Consider the following 20,503-nt stretch of genomic DNA (forward strand, 5'->3'; position numbering starts at 1 on the left):
AGTTCATCACTTCTTAACTATAGTTACATTCTTGTTAACATCTGTGAACACAATGAGTTTGATTATGGATATTTAAACCACTCCATTTATGTATGAATGTTTTTTTTTAAGGAGAAGTTTATATTAAATGTAAGAAGTGTAGTACAGCAGTGTCAGTTGTATCATTCAAATACAAATATTGCATACTGTACTTATATATGGTTTTTGACTACGGTACCTTTTGCTATAATCCTTTGGAGAATAGTTCAAACAAGAATTATTCATATATAATCTTTGTAATTTGTTTCAGCAGTATCTGAAAAAAATGTACACCAGGTGGAATGCGGCGATGCCCAGAAATCTCCTGGGTAGTGAGACAATTTATTCTATGGCTAAAAACATCTGAGACAACTGCCACCTTCAATTGTACACTAAGCATGTAGCTCTTTGACAGGTAAATGAACGTTTCTTTTGGTAAATTGTGCCAGGGAAACCAACTTATATTCTTCAATAATCACTTAATCATCTGTAAAAAAGATGGGAACTATGTTTTCTATTTAATTAGATGTACCTTTGGATTTTATATAAAACAGTTCATCTTATAACACTTCAGCAATCCCTAATGGCCAGGCAGAGACTAGCCAGGCTGGCCTTTGCCTCCAGGGTTCAGTAGCTTTGCAGTGTTTTTTGCTGACAAGGGACTATTGGCTTGACCTCAGAAACAACTGTTGATCTTCAGTACTGAAGTAAAGTGAGGTGGCATACAAAATGGGCCTTTCCAATTGGTAGCAAAACAGGGGTAAAATAAATTTAATCTGTTTTCAATTGCATTGAATTTTAAGTAGCTTCAAAAATCTTTTTAATAGCTTTTTTTACATTATCTTACTACTTACTGTGTTTGCAATCATTCTAAATGGCTCTGGGTTTGTTTATAAAACTGTGATTGTATGGCTAAATGCTGAGGCTCTGTCACATTAACAATTCAGAAATGAGACACCCACAAAAGAAAATAGATTCAATATTATCTTTTTTTTTTTTTTTTTTTTTAGTAGCTGATAAATATTTATACCATGGCCTCATTCTTCGGACTTCCAACACAGTGCAGCCTCTGGCCTAAACAGGAGAAAAAAAAGTAAATATAAAGTCCCCAACTGACAGTACAAACGGACACCTTGTGGCCGCCGTGTGAACAGGGCTGATATCAGCTAAATATTTATACCATGGCCTCATTCTTCGGACTTCCAACACAGTGCAGCCTCTGGCCTAAACAGGAGAAAAAAAAGTAAATATAAAGTCCCCAACTGACAGTACAAACGGACACCTTGTGGCCGCCGTGTGAACAGGGCTGAAAACTGTAAGGTAAACAATGAAATAAAGTGGGGTTATTAGTCAGGGCAGGCACTTTAACTGTTGAAGCTGATGTTTTAAAATGTGTCTGGTTATTTGTTGTTAGGCATTCCTCGAAACAGTAATTTTAATTTTTTTAAATAGTGATTATGCTAGTGATTCCTCAGAACCTCAACATCTGTTTTACAGCTAAACTGTGAAACACAAAGCATATAGAAGGAACAGTAAGACTTGCATGTATTACAGAAAACCACAAGATTTTTCAACATTTTTAAATAACTAGCCACATGCACTTGCCAATGTTTATCTCAGTTTACATTATAGCTTTTTGAATGTTGTATTTGAGAAGTGCAATGGCCTTCTCTACTCAAGCGCTGAAAGTGCCATACAGATATGAAATGCAAAATCAAACTATCTGGGACATCGACATCAAAGGAACCACAGGCACAATATAATGAAACCCATTAGGCACATATCTGAACATAAATTTCTGCATGAAAACACAATGTGATGTTCCCCTAGGAAACAAACAAAAGACATCTTGGTTTGCTCTATCCAGAAAGTATTTATTCAAACCAAATACACAAATAAAAATACTGGCTTTCAGTTTAGAACAGTTTGAGCCTGAACTTAAATAATGCCAGCACGCTAACGCTTCCCAAAATGGTTTAATGCATTCCATTCTTTAAAAGGTAAAACTTACTGAAGCTTTTATTACAAATGATGTGTGCTGCACTTTTAATTGCCTCATTTATTTCTCTCATCTGTGGTTTGTTGTTCAACTTTTATTAAAGTACTTTTTAAAGTTTTCTCACGGATGTAAGTGCAATAACGGTTGCGTTCTAGGTACCATGAAATTGGGGGTTGATACAATGAATTCTTTCTTCCTGTCATGTGATGATGCAGTAATGCTCTGTTTCAGTACAGCACTCATTTGTTGATTCCAATACTTACAGCATTTTAAACATTAAAACATCACTTACATTAAATACTTCTTCTCCAGTCTTATTTTACAGACATCGTATTACAAACCAAAGAAACACGTTTTGCATTACTGTTACTGAATTAGTACATCCAGGTTTATTAATATTAATAATTAGTTTTAATAACACTCAAAAAAAAAACACTCTGTGTCTCCCAACACAGAGTACAGTATTTCATTTAAACCTTTACATTTCTATGAATTAACAAGACTACATTGAATTTTAGCAATGCTGTAATAAAATTGTGGTGATTTTTCCATTGAGGATGAGTATTTCTCAATTAAAATACTGCCTTGCAATACATTTTGCTCCTACAGTAACTGTTACTGTTTGTATTTAATCAGCAAGCATATTTTTGAATAAAATATTATTTTATTCAAGATTGGTGCCATCATAAGTCATTATAAAAACATTGAAGGAATTGTGGAAAAAGTTCCAGATATAGCTGGTTTCTCAAGTAGACAATGCAGTGACAATTTGAATGTATCTACTTTTATGGCTTACTTTTGTGAATTAAGTGGTGCCAAATATCTGCTAGAATTGTACTGATCTGCTAGGTTTCTGGCTTTCAAAAATATATAAAAAAAAATAGTCAAACTGTATGGAAAAATGTAAACACATCTTGAACTATATTATAAATATTTCAAGAGAAAAAGAACAGGAGGGCTGTAGGAGCCTGCTGCGCATAAAAATGAATTAAGAGTTTGGGGTAGAGACACATTTACTATTTTTTGCTAATATTTTTCTTCACAAGAACAAGAAAAAAAGGACATTTTTTCTATACATTATGGATACAGTACTACTACAATGTACATTTTATAAAAACATTGTTGGCCTATAGTAAATGGACAGCTTGTGAACCACTGGATAGTTCTTCGAGAGTCAAGAGACAGTCATGCAGATTTGTGTCTGGAAACAAGAACAAATTATTTTCCACAGCAATACACAGTCCCGGGGCTGGCCCTGGCTAAGAATATATTCAAACCAGAGTTGGCTGTTTTGTGTTCACAGTCTGTCTGACCTTGACCAGCAAGGCACCCATTTCTTATCCCATATTTGCTCTTCATGAATCTGTTGGTCGAGAGTGTCTGGTGCGTGATTTTAATTAGAAGTTTGCTTTCTTAAGCTGCCACGGTAGGTGGGGGTCCAACCCCAGGGGGTTCTGCTACCTCCTGGCGCTCCCCTCCCTCTAGGGGGGATAAGATCTAATTAAGACGGGCCTCCTGCTATGAGAAAAGTAATACCTGAATCCATCAATTAAGATGCTTTCGGAGTTCCTGAAAGAGTAATCCGCTGTTCTTTTTTATTTCATTTGGCTTTCCTAGGAGCTGCCAGGGCTGTTGAAAAAGATCTCGTAACAGTCGCATTGATGTGTTGGAAAATCCACTGCTGTGTTTCAGACAGAGGGTCGCATCTGTGCATGAAAATCTTCTTATCCCCGGGACTACTGTCTATGCAGCTGTTGCTTACTGGGTGGTACAAGGTTTTATCCTAAGGCACAAGAAAATAAGAAACACATTGATAACTATAGCTATGGTTATATTTACTGAATTGAACTAATTTTGCTTCATAAAATCGAATTAAAACCTGCTGAAACATGTTACGTTAACATATTGAATTGCATACCAGTTTGTATTTTTCCATATACTTAACAATAAAACTGACAAAAATTAAAAAATGTGACATTCCAAAATTAAACATGAAATACTGTACTACTGTTATGGCTTCCGGACTTTTGCGATTCCTTTGATTTACATTATATTAAATAAAATATCTAAATGATGTTCATATAGTTTTTTGCTTTTAAAATTGTCTTAATCCTAAAATTCTGCTTTCTACATCTAACAAAATAAGTTAAATATATGCTAATTAGCCACTAATAATATATGATAATTCAGCCACCACATTTGTGCTTTGGCATTCTCCGGCATTTTACAAGGTGCAACTGTATACGTTTCTTAAGCTCTCAAATTCTTTGTATTATAAAATTAAAAAGGAATTTCCTTCTTTAAAAAAAATAGGGGGACAGGGCAAATAACAGAAAAAAATACCCAATCCGATGGTATTGCAATTAACTATAACGATAACTAAAACATTAATTTATTGTTTTTATATATAATTGTCCTTCCTGAAATGAGCATTTGTACGTTGTTCTGAAAAAGATTCTAAACATTATGTCCTGCTACTTTTATACCCCATTGCAATACATCTGTTCAATATCATTCTTAAGTCCAAACTTTGTCTTACAACTTTACATTTTCATACTGGCTAATTTACACTACCCTACTTCTTTCATGTTGAATGGGTGCTTTTGAATAAAACTGTTGCAGCTGCCAAAAACTAAACTACAAAGTTTTTCGACTGGAATAAAGAATGATTGCAAGGAAGCTCTAGGTAAGCCAACTTGGCCTTTTATTTTCTGCATGTCCTCCTGAGTGATTTATTGAGGTTCCCTGAGAATTTTCTACTGTAGCTACTTCTCAAAGCGGTTAATAAGATTTGGGACCCCTATAAGTCCGTGATTGGCCAGAACCTTGACAGCTCCAGATGTGTTTAATGATTAGAAACCATCAGCGATGTCCATTACCTTCCTGTACAGCCAGTGCTGGTTGCCCTTCATGCCATGGCAGTCGTACAGAGTGACGGGGCTATTGTGAGAAATGGCATCAAAGCAAAATTTCCTTGTGTGGAGTGGGTCCCCAGGCCTTAAATCTTCTCTCCACCCAAAGGTAAAAATCTAGGGAAATAGAACAGCAAGGAACATGTGATACTGTAATTTAAACGGTTTTAACTAAAAGGCTTTTAAGGTGGCCCCGTAGGTGTACATTGGGGGAGGGGGGGATTGTAACCCCGCACCGGCTTAATATCATTGCACTGTTGAGCTCCGCTGATTGGCAGTGAGGCTGTGACAGTGCTGCAAGCCAAGAAGAATGGTGAGGGAGCGGGAAACAAGAAACCTGAAAAGCACCCGTTCCAAGACACTACACTAATACAGAATGGTAATTGTCTACAGGAAAGCTGTCATAGGTAAAACTAATAAGCAAATTAGTCTCACTCTCGAACTTTGTCTCACAGTGCAAAACGTCTTTGTGTGAGATTGAACTAAAGGCTTCTTAAAATGGTCATTAGCAGCTAAACTTGTGGCTATGAACATGGCTGAGCTTAATTTTTTAATATTAAGTGTAAGGGATGTGTTGTAAAACAAAAACAAGACAAGAACTGGAAAAAAAAAAAAAAAAAAAAAAAAAGACAAATGACACGTAAGATAATATTCATTTTTTAAAACCCTTGCAAGAAAAAAAAAAGCAACAGAGCAAAAACTTTGTTTGTCAGCCGTCTTCTTGGCTGACTTTTAGTGGTAATCACAGGATAACCTTAGTTAGGTGGTTGATGCAGTCCAGGGTGATTCCCTGGAGCTATAAAGTGAACAAAATTCAGTATGGCTTCCCTGGCTGGGTATAGGTTGATCAAATAAACCTCTTGGGCAGCTTGCTAGGAATAGAACATTATCTTAAATCCACAATATTAAATATTTTTTTGTTAATAAAATGACCCATCTGTGCAAGACAATAAGAGAAGCTGTTTAGGGCATGTATGCTATGGTATTCCAGTGTAGATCATTTTTTGCTCCTATTCTAATCACAATATGTATTAGTATGTTTCTGGTTGCCTTTATTTAATATACAGTACAGTATTTATAATACTAACATTGTTAACAAGATATGGTCAGCAGGTGTACTTTTATTTTAATCAATTATACAAGCAAAGCAAAGCAAAACAAGTCTCAGTTCCTCCCAGTTTGTATCTAGTTTCTTATGGTTCATTTTCTAAAAGATGCTCAATCCAATGCTATGGTTCTGAAAACAATGAAAACAAAACAATTTACCTGCTCATGTGACCATGTCCGTTCTGAGCCATCTTTCACACACACATCCAGCCTCAGTTCTGTCCCTGTGGAGCCATGCTTACTGTCTATACAAAGACTGGATGCAATATTCTGAATCTGAAAAGTAAGAAAGCCATTCTTAAGTTTGTTGCAAATGAGTTGCAAGGGGTACATATTATTTTAAGTTTGTTATATTATGCCGTTCATAAATCAACTTTGCGTTTTGTTTGTGTAATGTGAAACTTAGTGTAACAAATGCAATACGAGTAGACTTAAATGTCAAACAATTAATGCCAGAACAGTACGTGGACTAGTGATAATGCTGCTAATGCTAACAAGCGGTATCCCACCAGATTCTGTTACCACCCCAGGGGTGTATAGCTGGAATTTATCTAAAATGTGTGGGGTGTTGCACAGACAGGTAAATTAGACACTTTCAAAAAGTTTAAATTGATATTTTTTTATTTATTTATTTATTTTTATTTCAAGTATTTTGGCTTTTCACAATGACCCCTCCAACCCAAAAGGTAGGAAATGTATGATCAGCCCCTATCTTAATAAATATAAGCAACATTTTTTTATTATTGTTTTTAGGCAATAAGACAACTGAGGAAGCAATGGAGGGCTGAAGAAAGTCAGGAGGCCCTCAGTCTTCTGCAAAATTATCTAAAACATAGGCTTGCGACGTTGTGCAAAGTGCAGTGCCTATGAAAAAACTGTAAAAGGAAAGAACCAGCTTTTATAAAAACCCATTCAAGTTTGTGAAGAACTTATTCACCAGCAAAAAGAATGGAATACTTACAGCAACTAAGCCTGAATTGGAGAGATATCTTAAAGAGACACACATTGATTCAAGGAAAGGGGAGCCTATGTCGATTCCCTCTGATATTTCACCTACTAATCCACTAGAATACCAAATGGAGAACTCTGCTCCTAAGGGAAAGGAGGTGGAGCTAGCCGTAAAGTGGTCCAATGGTGTACTATACTGCATTTACAAGAGTGCACCACTGGTTGATAAAGGTAGTATGGGTAAAATCAGGCCCAGAGGAAGGCCTAGGCAAACTGTACAGCAGCCGAGGGCAGCAAATTTAGGGGGCAGAAAAAAAAAAAAACAATAAATGAAATCAAGGAATCTGTACTATATGTGAAGCACTGCTCCAGCGATGTTTACCACCACGGTAACTGGCATCGCACTGAAGAATCCTATCCAAACATGCTCTATCACATTGTATGGAGTGATCGACAGTAAAATGCATTCATTATGTACTATAGACTAGAGAAAATTACTCTATGACTGACTTAACATGAGCCATAACGGAGACGCACATTTTTAAGAAGTAAGCTACTAGACAGGCACTGATTTTCACTGTCAGAACAAAAATTTGGTAATAATTTAAACTTATGTGAATTTACGGTAGTTAGAAAGTAAATACCAATGCTAATAAAACATATTCAATTCTGATCTCTGAAGTCGCGAATCAATTGATATAAAAATCAGAATTTTGCCTATCACATGGCACTAGCAATATTACTAACCTCTAAATAGACATGAAATACTATTTAAATGGAACTCATCCCAGACATGAGTTAAATTCAGCGATAAAAATGTTTTTTTTTTACATTTTTTTTTTTAAAACTGACTTTCAAATTGTCCTACCTACCCATATGTCGTTATTACTGGGGTGACCCGACAGCTCTGTATCATTGGTGAGACACTTTTCTTCAGAAGACACTAATTTGGTATAACACTGGGGACTGGCTGAGACAGTTCAGATTTACAGACTCCCATCAAAACCAATGTATTTGACAGACAGGTGTATAGGGTTATTCAATTGATAAACCTGAGAAATGTATTAAAAATAATAGTAAATTTGTGAAGAACAGTATTTCATGTGTATTTGCTGTTTGCTGCCTTCATGTTAAATAATAGCCTAATAGAAGAAGATTGTAGTTACTGAAGTGCAAAAGCAGGAGGAGATGATGATGTGTGTCGAGACAGTCCCAGGCTAAGCAGAGAGAATGGCTTAGAAGGGAGAATGTGGAACAGTGTAAGATTGGCTGGAAAGACCTGTGGGTAGGGGATAACCCTTGTTGTCCTTTGTGTTCATCACTGGTTACCCAGAAGCACATTGTAACAGGATGTAAGGTGGCTCTTAGCCAGGGTCGCCTCACTTTGCATCATGACCAGGTCCCATGATGCTTGGTGTTAGCATTGGAAGAAAGGCATAATAACATCAACAGCTCGCTGCCAATGTCAGTGACAGCTAGCACCCAGAGAACAACATCCAGGAGAGCAACCAACAAGAAAGGTTATTGGAACGAAGATTTGCCTGGGACAATTGGAGGCTGCTAGAGACTGGACAATGCAGGCAGATGTTGGCCTTTGCCTTATTTTCTCACCAAAGGTTTCTATTACCCTTCTACCTGGCATAGTCCTGTGGTCAGGCTCAGCACACCTTGTTCTCCTTGAGACCTTAAAATAGAAGTGATGGCGGAAGTTAACATCAATGAAAAGGAATGGATGGCTAAGGTGGGGGATGGAGCATCAGGGTCAAAACTTCCCGAATTGTCATGGGCTAGTCGAAGAAACACTGAAGACGGAGGCGCCCACCTGATGACACCTGTGAAGTGCCCCACCCAGCCCATTCTGGACAGTTGCCATTCTGAGGCCCTAGGGAGGCTAAAAATAAGCTGATCCCTGGAGCCAGCATTAAACTTCAGCCATCAACACTGAGTTAATAGGAAATCCACGTAGCCCGGCAGAGAAAAAAACATTGGAGGCTCATATATTATGTGAAGATATTTTGTTTCTCCCCCCCACTACCATCTAATTTTATCTTGGTGAAAGCCAAGTCCAATATTGGTGTCAGGAGATAGATTTGTATGCTTTTCTTGCCCACAGTATAGCACTATAAAGGTGTTTCATTGAAAGCAGGGGAGTACTATTGCAGGGGGTGGGATAGCCTTAAAGCAGTGACGACTGTCACTGTAGGGATAGAATGAATACAGCGGTTCCAAATAATTTCCTTTGAGGTCTCACTGAACCGACACATTTTAATTGAAAGCCGGTTAACTTTTAAATTACACAATTAGGTTGTGCTCTGTGTATAATCACCAAAGTGCTTTCAATTAAAAACAAATCGTCGCCTTTTAATCTGTAGACAGGTGAGTTTCGCGTGGCCGATGCAGATCCACATTATAAACACATATAACAATAGTGTATAATGTTTTCAGGTGGGGTTTTTTAAAAATCCTTCTTTTTACAATTCTTTGTAATTATTGATCAATTCTTTGATCAATTCTTTGATCTATTGATGTTGAGGTTTAAAAAGTTTTTAATTGATATGAGGCAAAACATTCATGATGATAATTGGTCAGTTAATCAAAAGCACTCTGGAGAACCTAATAATAATAATAATAATAATAATAATAATAATAATAATAATAATAATAATAACTTTATAACATAATTTATGTTATAAATGACAACTTAAAAGTGTCACCATGTTCAAAACTGTTTAAATATTTTGGGCCGGTATTTCGAAAACTAAACCAAATTCCAAACTCTCAAAAACTGTATCATTGGTTAGTGCAATGTGTCCAGAAGACACACCTCTTTGAATTATTGCCATATCAGCTGTGGTTTTGTAAGATATTTGGGTTGATTAAGTGGCTTTGGGTTTTTACAGCATCCAGTCGAAGTTCCTTCCCTCTGATACAATGACAACAAGTGCTGCTGTGAGTGTGTTAGAAAGCGCCAAGCAGTGAAAAGGGAAAGCAGCATTCCTTTGTGAAAAATGTGACGTCATTATTAACAAATGGGGTGATGCATGAGATCTACACATTTGACAGAAGTATTAACAAGACAGAACGATATGCAACTCCTGCAGTTTAAACATCTGTTTACTGTATCCTTTATTTTGCTCTTACTTTAATGTGATCTTATTGTACTGTTATAACTGCTCTTATCCGTATTATGATATTATGTAATGTGATATTTTAAAATGTGATATTTTATAATGCCATACTTTGTATTGTTATATTTTGTAACAATTGTAAGTCACCCTGGATAATAATAATAATAATAATAATAATAATAATAATAATAATAATAATAATAATAATAATAATAATAATAATAATAAATCGTAACCAGTCTCGATATTAGAAATGTGCAGCATGAACAGTATTTCAAATGCACGATACGCACAGATATTAATAACATGATTAGTGTATACAGAAACTCCACTAAGAATACGCGGGATACATTTAAAAGGTGCATTTCTACTTAGAAGCGTGGTTGACAGCAGTGACATAGATGATTAAACATCACAGGGCAGCTCAGATAGTGCAGATACTCAGGACTGGTAGTGGTGGATCTGATTCAGCAAATGTGCTAGACAGTTTAAATACATGGATTTGTAATATAGAAAGGAAATTAAAACATGTGGAAGACATGACTTTGCAATGCACAGATTTAGTTTAAATTGGAATACATTTATAACATTAAAAAAATGATACATACTAATTATGTATATTCACATTACCTGCTTTTTCAGTGGTAAATACATTAATACAATGTTGTATAATAACATTCTTTACAAATTATTAATATGTAAAACACTGTTATTATGACTTTTTGACAACTAAGTAATACTACTAAAATATTGTATAATGGGTATAATTATAACTTAGTATGACAAATAAATGCCCTTTATAACATGCTATACCACGTTACGTTTCTGTATATTATAAACAAAACCCATACAAAATGACCCTTATTCACTGTCTCAGTGCCACGCCCTCCTGTTACTTTGTTTGTGAGATCAACCATTTTAGTGCAAATATATAGTGCAAATTGCATTTTTTCAGGATTGATAAATGAGGCCCTTAGGTCTGGTGTTTTTTTATTCAAGTGCTGTTGGTATGTTGCTAATGGAATTATTTGACCTGCTATCTGTAAAAAAACAAACAAACAAACAAACAAACAAAAACTAATTTAACAGAAAAGGCAGGTTATGTACTGTAAGAATCAGGCTGAGATTTAGTGGGCACAGTATTAACAGTTATTGTTTCTGTGGTCAGTCTTGCCTCAAATCATGTCATATTTAGGTCATAGGAATTATTTTAAGCCTAATAACACATATTTTTTGTATCCACTATTATTAGTATACATTATACATCTATTATGTTTGCCCATCTATCAGAGTATCTATGCTGTATATGTTTATGCTGTACACGTGTATCTGAGTTTTTCGGACAGTGAGGCAGGTATGGCAAAGTTCAGGTCTTTGTTCCAACCATATTTTAGGTCTTAATGAGCCAATAAATCCTCCAGCCAGACACTAGAGTAGTTTGTTATTAATATATAGTAGAATGCCCCTCAGGACTGGGTTTTCTCATTTCTGCAGTAGAGTGTATTTGACTGTTGAAAAATTGATCACTGGCACTCAACATACCACATATTGGCCAATTCATCAAAGCTGTAGACTCAAGATTGCAATTTGCTTCATTTTTTGTGTAATAAAAACACACCTGTAATTTTAAAAAGCAACAACTTTAGAGTCCTGAAAGCTCTTCAAAGGTGTTTATTTCTAGTTTTGTAACATTGTCAGTATTATTGTCTTGTCACAGAAATAACTGGTTTCACAGATCATGGTTAGCGCTAATCAAGGTTTGTGAAACCAGCTGAAAGGGTTCAAACCGGATTCTGGAGTAAAATAGTGTCCATCATGCATTATATTGTTTTTTTTTTCCAGTGTGTTTGTCTGCGGACTGACTTTCCTGATCTTAACAATTGATATATTCTAGTGTGAAAGAACCCTGTGCAATGTTTAAAAGAAGCACATTGCTTTACCTTTGCTGTACCCTGTGTTGTCCATATCTGGGAGCAACAGACTGTATTGTACAACATAATCCCAACCGTACTGAAGTTTCATTAATCCCAATTGTACTGATGTTACTGATAAATCAACTGGATACGCTGCAATGTTTAGCAGATTAATTATTTTTTGCCTGGCAAATGCTCCAGAGTAAATGTTGAGAACTATTTTTCATAATTTTAGCAATGGTGTAAAATTAAAATTTCAAAAAGGGTCAGCAAGATGTTTAAAAACAGGAGACAAACCGGTAGTAGTCGTCTACATCAGTACAAACAACATTGGAAGAGACAGACTAAGAACCCTGCAAAACAAATTCAGAGAGCTAGGAAGGAAATTAAAAGACAAGACCAAAACTGTGGTATTTTTTGCAAAGGAGCATACATACAGCTGGAAATAAATCATCTAATTGCATGGTTGAAATCGGGTTGCACACAGGAAGGCTTCACCTTCCTTGAATATTGGACCACATTCTACAAGAAGGACTATCTATATAAGCTAGACGGATTGCACTTAAATAAAAAGGGAACCAATCTACTCGGAAAAATGATCCTCAAGCAGGTTCAGAAGCATTTAAAACTAGAAAGGAAGGGGGGAGAAATCAACAAAAAAAACCAGAAGGGAAACCACATCAAAATAAGGGATCAACTCAAGTAAGATAGCCATTAAATGTATTTATCTAAATGCTAGAAGTCTGAGAAACAAAATGTTAGAACTTGAAGCTACTGCACAAACAAATAACTACGATGTGATGCAGTAGGTGTTACTGAAAAGTGGTTATACAAGAGTGATGGAGACGAATATAATATTAGTGGGTATATACTGTATAGGAAAGACAGGCAGGATAGAAAAGGTGGAGAGGTAGAGGGGCTATACATCAAAAATAGTTTTGAAGCCCAGGTGTTAAATCTGGATGAAAAAAACAACCTGGTGGGGAGTACAACAGACGAAACTAAAATGGTGGAAATGATAAATGACTGCTTCCAATTTGTCAAGGCACTGATTAGAGGAGAGGCATACCTTGATTTAGTCTTTTCAAATAACAAAAACAGAATAACTAAAACAGAGGTCAGAGAAGCACTGGCAAACTCAGACCACAGCATGGTCTCATTTGAAGTGCTTCTTAAAACCCAAAAAGTAATGACTAAAGCTAAGGTTTACAATTTTAAAAAGGCAAACTATGAAGGTATGAAACAAAGACTAACAGAAGTAGGTTGGAATAAAATAGAGAAAACATACACGGAAAAAGAGTGGCTGTTTTTTTAAAAATGTAGTACTACAGGTGCAAAACAATTACATCCCAAAAGTAGACAAATATAAATCTAAAACAAAATTACCAAAATGGTTTAACAGATCAGTTAAAAACAATATTCAGAGAAAAAAAGCACTTTACAGAGCGTTTAAAAGGAACCAAGTACACAGAAAGAGTACTTGGAACTGCAAACACAAGTCAAAAAGGAAGTTAGAAAGGCCAAGACAGAGATAAAGATTAGCACTGCTAAGAGGGCTAAAACCAATTCCAATTTTTTTCCCCCAATATTACAACAGCAAGAGAACATTCAAAGAGGAGGTAAAATGTTTAAGAGATACAAATGGCAAAGTCCTAGACGAAGAGAAAAAAAAATAAAAAATATTAATTCATTACTTTTCACAAGTTTTTACAAAGGAGTACATGGGCAACATGCCCCACATGTCGACCTGTTCCTATCCAGTTTTAAATAACTTTAGCACAACAGAAGCAGAAGTGTTAAAGGGACTAGGAGCGCTTAAAATAAACAAATCCCCTGGGCCGGATGAGATCCTCCCAATAGCACTCAAAGAAATGTAAGAAGTCATTTACAAACCGCTACCCAAGATCATGCAACAGTCTCTTGACACAGGGGTTATACCGACAGACTGGACATTTGTAAATGTAATACCGATCCACAAAGGGAGAGAAAACTGAACCAGGTAACTACAGACCAATAAGCCTGACTTGTATTATATGTAAACTTATGTAAACTATAATAAAATCCAAAATGGAAAATTACCTATATGCTAACAGTATCCTAGGAGACAGTCAGCATGGTTTTAGGAAAGGGAGATCGTTTCTAACTAACCTGATTTTTTTGAGGATTGCGGCAAAGTGCCCGCCCCTGTGTGTATTATATGTTGTGTGTAAATGTTGGTGTATAGTCATTGGTACATGGGATATAAACGGGTCTGTGCAACACGAGTGTTGAAAATGTATATTTGTATTTAGGCACGAGGATTGCACAGCACTTCATGTGCAAGTAAAAAGTAACAATATGTGAGCACAGGGAATTGCATTTTATTAATTCACATGCAGTTGTACCGCGACTCCAACTGAATGATTGATTAGCAGTCGAGTCTCGGTACAGCTGCATAAAAGCAACGTGTTTTCACATACTCGGGGTTGTGTGTTCGGCGAGTGAAGAATGGGATTGGAGACGGAGGTAATAATAATAATAATAATAATAATAATAATAATAATAATAATAATAATAATAATAATAATAATAGTCGTAGTTAAATATCTGCTCACCGTGTTTTGTTTAGTCCGTTTTGTTTGTCTGTTTATTTTGGCAAACGTGTCGTGTCCTGTCTTTGTTTGTTACAACCATTTATTTTCTGTCTGTCTGTTCATTCATTAAAGGCTGAGCGAGACCATTCGCTCAGCTCCACCAAACTCTACCTCTCTCTTTGTTTATTTCCTGGCTCTGGTCTGATGCCACCCACTCCGGCCGTCTTTGTGACAAGGATGCAACATTGACAATGGATAATTGCAAAGCATATGACATGGTTTATTTAGATTTCCAGAAAACTTTTGACAAAGTCCAGCATAAAAGATAAATTCTCAAACTGAACGCAGTAGGGATTCAAGGAAATGCCATCACATGGATTAGAGAGTGGTTAACATACAGAAAACAGAAAGTACTGATTTTAGAGGAGAAACCTCAAAATGGAGCAAGGTAACCAATGGATTACCACAGGGATCAGTATTAGGTCCTCTGCTATTCCTAATCTACATTAATGACTTAGATTCTGGTATAGGAGGCAAACTTGTTACATTTGCAGACGATACACAAAATGCTTCAAAATGATCTAGACAGTATTCAGAACTGGCAAATTACATTTAGAGACAAGTGTAAGGTACTGCACACAGGCAATAAAAATATAATATGGAAGATACTGAAATTGAAGAAGGAATCTATTAAAAAGCCCTAGGAGTTCATGTTGACTCAGACATGTCTTCACCTAGGCAATGTGGGGAAGCTATAAAAAAAGGCCAACAAGATGCTCATATATAGTGAAAAGTGTTTAATTTAAATTAAGGGAAGTAATGTTAAAACTTTACAATGCATTAGTAAGACCTCATCTAGAATACTATGTTCAGTTCTGGTCACCTCGCTACAAAAAGGATATTGCTGCTCTAGAAAAAGTGCAAAGAAGTGCGACCAGAATTATTCTGGGTTTAAAAGGCATGTCATACGCAGACAGGCTTAAAGAATTGAATATAACAGTCTTGAACAAAGAAGACTACGTGGCAATCTGATTCAAGCATTCAAAATTCTAAAAGGTATTGACAATGTCGACCCAAGGGACTTTTTGGACCTGAAAAAAGAAATAAGGACTAGGGGTCACAAATGGAGATTAGATAAAGCGGCATTCAGAACAGAAAATAAGAGGCACATTTTTACACAGAGAATTGTGAGGGTCTGGAACTAACTGCCCAGTAATGTTGTTGAAGCTGACACCCTGGGATCCTTCAAGAAGCTGCTTGATGAGTTTCTGGGATCAATAAGCTACTGTAGTGCATGAACAAGTAAGGATGACCGAAGTTTAGGATGTTGAACGGTCAACTTTCTAGAACTGAGTATTCTAATAAGCATGGAGTGTGCTGTGCCCATCTATGTGATACTTAACGCTGCCACCAAATATGATCTGCTTTTTGAATTAAATTACCCGGGAGCAAGATGCCACACTACAGACTGGGCAAACTAATATTAACTGGTCCCTTTTCCAATCACTGTAAAGGGGTGAATTCAACAGCTAATACTTTACATACTGGCAGGATGTGAAAGCAGCTGGGATGGAGAGTCGTTCATAGAACCTGTCAAATATGTTTATCACTCTGAGTACAGCTCTGGTATCTGGATGATTTGTGAAACTGAGTTTAAATTTCATGGACTTGTTTTTCAAGATAAGTGCATATGGTGTTCCCTTTATATTACATAGTGGAACATTCTGTAACACAAACTGATTTCTTTAATCACTACACAAACTTTGGGTTTTCACACACTTCTTTTTATTTAACTTATTTGTTGTGTATTTAAATTACACAAGCAGTGTGATATTTACATTGTTACCAACGTTTCCAGCTGTTGTCAAACTAAAACTACATGATGTTATACCAGTTATTAGTGGAGGATTGTCTGAAACTAATAGTAAAAAATTGAGCAGGTAAAAACAGCTTTCTGCAGGAAGATTTTCTCTTTCACTGCTTGATAGAATGTGAATCACTGGCGGGGTTTTCATGCAGTTTGGAAAGTTCAGATTCTCTCTCCATTGTCGTGAGAATGTGATGTCTCACACACATCACACACATTCCTTACACTATAGGAAGTGTGTGTCCGAAACATTGTATGACTTAAAAGGGTGGGTAAATCACCTGCTCATGCTAAAAAAAAAACACGCAAATTGACCAAAAAACATTTTTTCTTCTACATGAAAACATGTTCAAAAGTCATACTTTCTGCTCACGAGACTTCAGCAGTGAAGATCCTGTGTGTGACGTAACATTGTGCAACTTTCTACTATAACTAAAGGCTGTGCCAAGCAATTCTGTATCAATAGCTGAGGTCTGTGACACCATTTATTCAATGTTTCAAATTATTGCAATTTGACTCATAAAATGATAATGCTTTACAGTTTACTTGTTTTATAAGCAAGGTTATAAAAAAAATACTGAAGCTACTACAAATGACAAAATGCAGCCTTTTCAATACATAAATGATTAACAAAGCCCTTTGCAAAGCACAGAAAGAGATAATTTGCTATTTTCATGTTTGGTCATTGAACAGATGATTGCTTTAATCTGAGAGTTAGCAATACAATGCAATTCATTCTACACTATCCTCAAGTAGCATCTATCACTTTTACCTACCAAAGACAAAAAAGTCACATTTGTACCCCAAAATGTATTAAATTAGCATAGCTGAGAATTCATGGCAGTGGTCTCCTGTAGTGCTACTGCGGGATACAGACGTCAGCACCATGGTTTAGTGACCGTGTATAGAATTGAAATAAAATCTCTTAAACCTAATTCACAAAGCAAGATTTGTTTTAGAAGAACAAAAACATGAAAGTACTTCATAGTGTTTGAATTCAGGAGGAGGAAGGGAGTATATATATATATATATATATATATATATATATATATATATATATATATATATATGCAGGCTCTCTTTTACCACAGCTGTTTGGAATGCAGTATGATACCAATTTCAGAGAATTCAAGTGCCTAGGAAATGGTGCTGCATTCCTGATGAAGGCCTTTTATTGTTTAATATATCATACAAGTGACAGGGTGATGGGCTGAGATTGAAGAATTCAGGATATGAAGCTGTCAATTTGAAAGTAAAATTGCTAGTAATGGTAAGGGAAAGAGGGGCATTTGTCAGGCATACATCTTCTAACAGGCTTCACGTACACTTACTTTATTCTTCCTAAGGTATTGATTTTTTAAGTTGATACTGACAAACTACTTAAGTAGTAATTGGCCATTTGTGCCTGCTAGCAATCCAGGTCTGTGTGTTGCACAATTGGAGTTTAAACTTACAGACCCAGCTCTGTATAATGATGTCCCTATGTATGGCTTATACTAAAAGCTATAGGGCAAGATCAGAAAAGTATTTGGAATGTACAATACTGTAAGTCAATATTCTAGCAGAAACAAAAAAAAAAATGAGGATGTTGATTATTGTTATGCGTATCAGTAGTGCTGGTGGGGGGGGGGGGGGGGGGGGCACGAAGGTATCTCTATGGAAGCAAATATGATATAAAATATGTGGGCCAGAAGTTGACAACTATATAAACATTTCCAGAATATACTAGAGAGCTCTGGAGATGAAATGACATTTTGTTTTCGTGACTTCTGAAAGAATAGCAGACATCATGTAAACATTTAAACAATTGAGGTTATACAAGAAGAAAAGCACTTTGACAAAAAAACAAAACAAAAACAAAAACAAAAAAAAAAAAAACAGCTTGGTGGATATAGGCCCAAGGCTGCAATGGATCAGTCATATAATGATGCAAAACAATGTTTTTTTTAAGCACAGGTTGTAGTTCTGCCATTCCTTGTGACTAGAATTCAAATATTTTTAATTGTTACACAGCGTCTTTTAATCACTGACCAATCCATTCTTTTTTTATTATTTGGGTGTTTTGCAATCCAGTTGCTGTTACAAAGCTGCATAGATGAATGGGGTTTTAAAGATGCAATGGTACTTTTTAAACTAAATTAATGAGAACTTCTGAAACAAACAATTATGTGAATTGCTGCCTGGATAGTTAAGTGGTCATATTGCTATTATCTTATGTCAGCTGTCCATTAAAAAGAAATAAAGTAATGTTAGCAGATTCAGAATCTTTTTGTCATCAATTGTTTTCCCATCAAAAGTACAGCACACTTAAAAGTCACTTTAAAAAAAAAAGATTTCTTTAGAATTTAGGTTTATCTTTTTTTTTATTCCATTCTCATTATTATGACTGCTTTTACCTGAGATGTATTGAAAAACCATACAATCATTATGACCCAATTTCAAATGTCTTCTCTACAGTAGGCATCTGTAGGGAATGCAATGTTTTAGCTACTAAGAAGTAATTAACACACTGCTGGGGAAATGCACAGAAGAGCAAAAACTCCCCCCACGAATCACACAGCTTTTTAAATTCTGTCACCTAAAGCCTAATAAGCACCAGTGTGGTGGTTCACCATACGAAAGCACTGTGCATCAGCGCACTGACCATCTTGTGTCACATATTCAAGTATTTTGTGATCTTTGGTGGTGAGGTGGAAACTGTCCAGCAGAAGGGTGGAGGGGTGGAGGGGTGGGGGATCAGAATAAGATACTTAAGTGCTAGTTCAGTGCCAATGGCTACTTCTGAGCCAAGCTAACCTTGAATCTCTACCTGCTCCAGTTTACCATCAGCTGCCCTTACCCAGCTGGCAGTGGTGTATAAGAAGTTTTGGAATAGAAAGAGGGGAAAAAAAGAAGACTTACCTACACATATAAAACATTTCAACATGACAGCAGGTTGTATCGATAGGTCATCATGCTTTATTTGCTTACCTTTCCCCAGGCAGCTGGTAATGGTTCCACGGGAGGGTAGTATTTGGGCAGGTCCCATGCCACTGCTGCCATGTACCACTTGAAATCCTTACACTTGAGCTGCTTGCGCAGTTCTTTCTGTGATGACAGGTCACCAGTTGAGAGATGTCTGTACTCTGGCCGCCGCTGGTAGATGTATTCAGTGTACTCATCCATCCATGCCTCAGCAACTCGCTTCAGGTTCTTTCATTGAAAAGACAAATAATACGTTCCTGAAGCAATATGCAACAGCTACTCTTCCTTCACTCAATATACAACAGATACTCTTCCTTCACTCAATATGTCACTTACTAGAGTTATTACAGCACCTAAAAGCAATACATTACCTTAACTGTCTATTTTTAATGTATAAAGAGAACATTATTTTGTATTATACCAATTCTGTAGTTTAACCCAAAAATGTACAGGTGGGTGTAGGCAGATATCACAGTAATTGATTGAACAGTATTTGTTTTCCCTATAGACTGAAGTAGTGAAGGGGGCAAAAAGAGACTAGAGAAAACAACTAGTTTAAAACTAAAATATTACAAATTTGAAAGATTACTTTGGTACTGCATGGTAAAAGCTTGACAAAGTCAAGTAAAGTGTAGTCAAAGAACAGTAAAGAATAGACAATCATGAAAAACATAGTAAAATATGTTAAATGGATAGTAAAAATACCAGTATGAAAATAGCTAGATAACTGATCAATTTTGTCCATTCATCTTTCCTTAATGTAAAATATATTTGTTACTAAAGTAATTGTTATTATTAAAATGTTCTGTTTGCAAGCCCTGCTTTTAGACTGCCTTACACTTCCTGGGTCATTACACCAGAAGGGTGAAATTGTCACCACCCCTTCACTGGCTTCTTTCCTGTCAATAACCAACCAGCAGCTTCCTTCCTCTTTTGACTGAATGGGTGTTTTTAAAAGTACAGAAGAAGACATATTGAATCAGTGCCACCCTGGCTGCCCATGATGTTTCTACACCCTACTGACAATGTTCCTGAATGCAATTCATTTATATCTCTGCCTTTTTGTTTATATGT

The 20,503-nt window shown here is 36.1% G+C and overlaps 1 protein-coding gene across 1 annotated transcript in view; it reads right to left on the reverse strand.

Annotated features, from left to right (window-relative positions):
- Positions 1–3,617: 3,617 nt before the first annotated feature.
- Positions 3,618–20,503, reverse strand: part of LOC121322418 (polypeptide N-acetylgalactosaminyltransferase-like 6) — a 50,648-nt gene continuing 33,762 nt past the window's right edge. Inside the window, exons 5-8 of the mRNA XM_041262395.1 lie at positions 19,436–19,657; positions 6,196–6,312; positions 4,897–5,046; positions 3,618–3,800 (exon numbers count right to left, since the gene is read on the reverse strand). Coding sequence (XP_041118329.1) covers positions 3,618–3,800; positions 4,897–5,046; positions 6,196–6,312; positions 19,436–19,657 — 672 coding nt within the window. The remainder of the gene's footprint in view (positions 3,801–4,896; positions 5,047–6,195; positions 6,313–19,435; positions 19,658–20,503) is intronic.

The sequence above is a fragment of the Polyodon spathula genome, chromosome 1 (genome assembly GCF_017654505.1).
Source record: "Polyodon spathula isolate WHYD16114869_AA chromosome 1, ASM1765450v1, whole genome shotgun sequence".
Classification (NCBI taxonomy): domain Eukaryota; kingdom Metazoa; phylum Chordata; class Actinopteri; order Acipenseriformes; family Polyodontidae; genus Polyodon; species Polyodon spathula.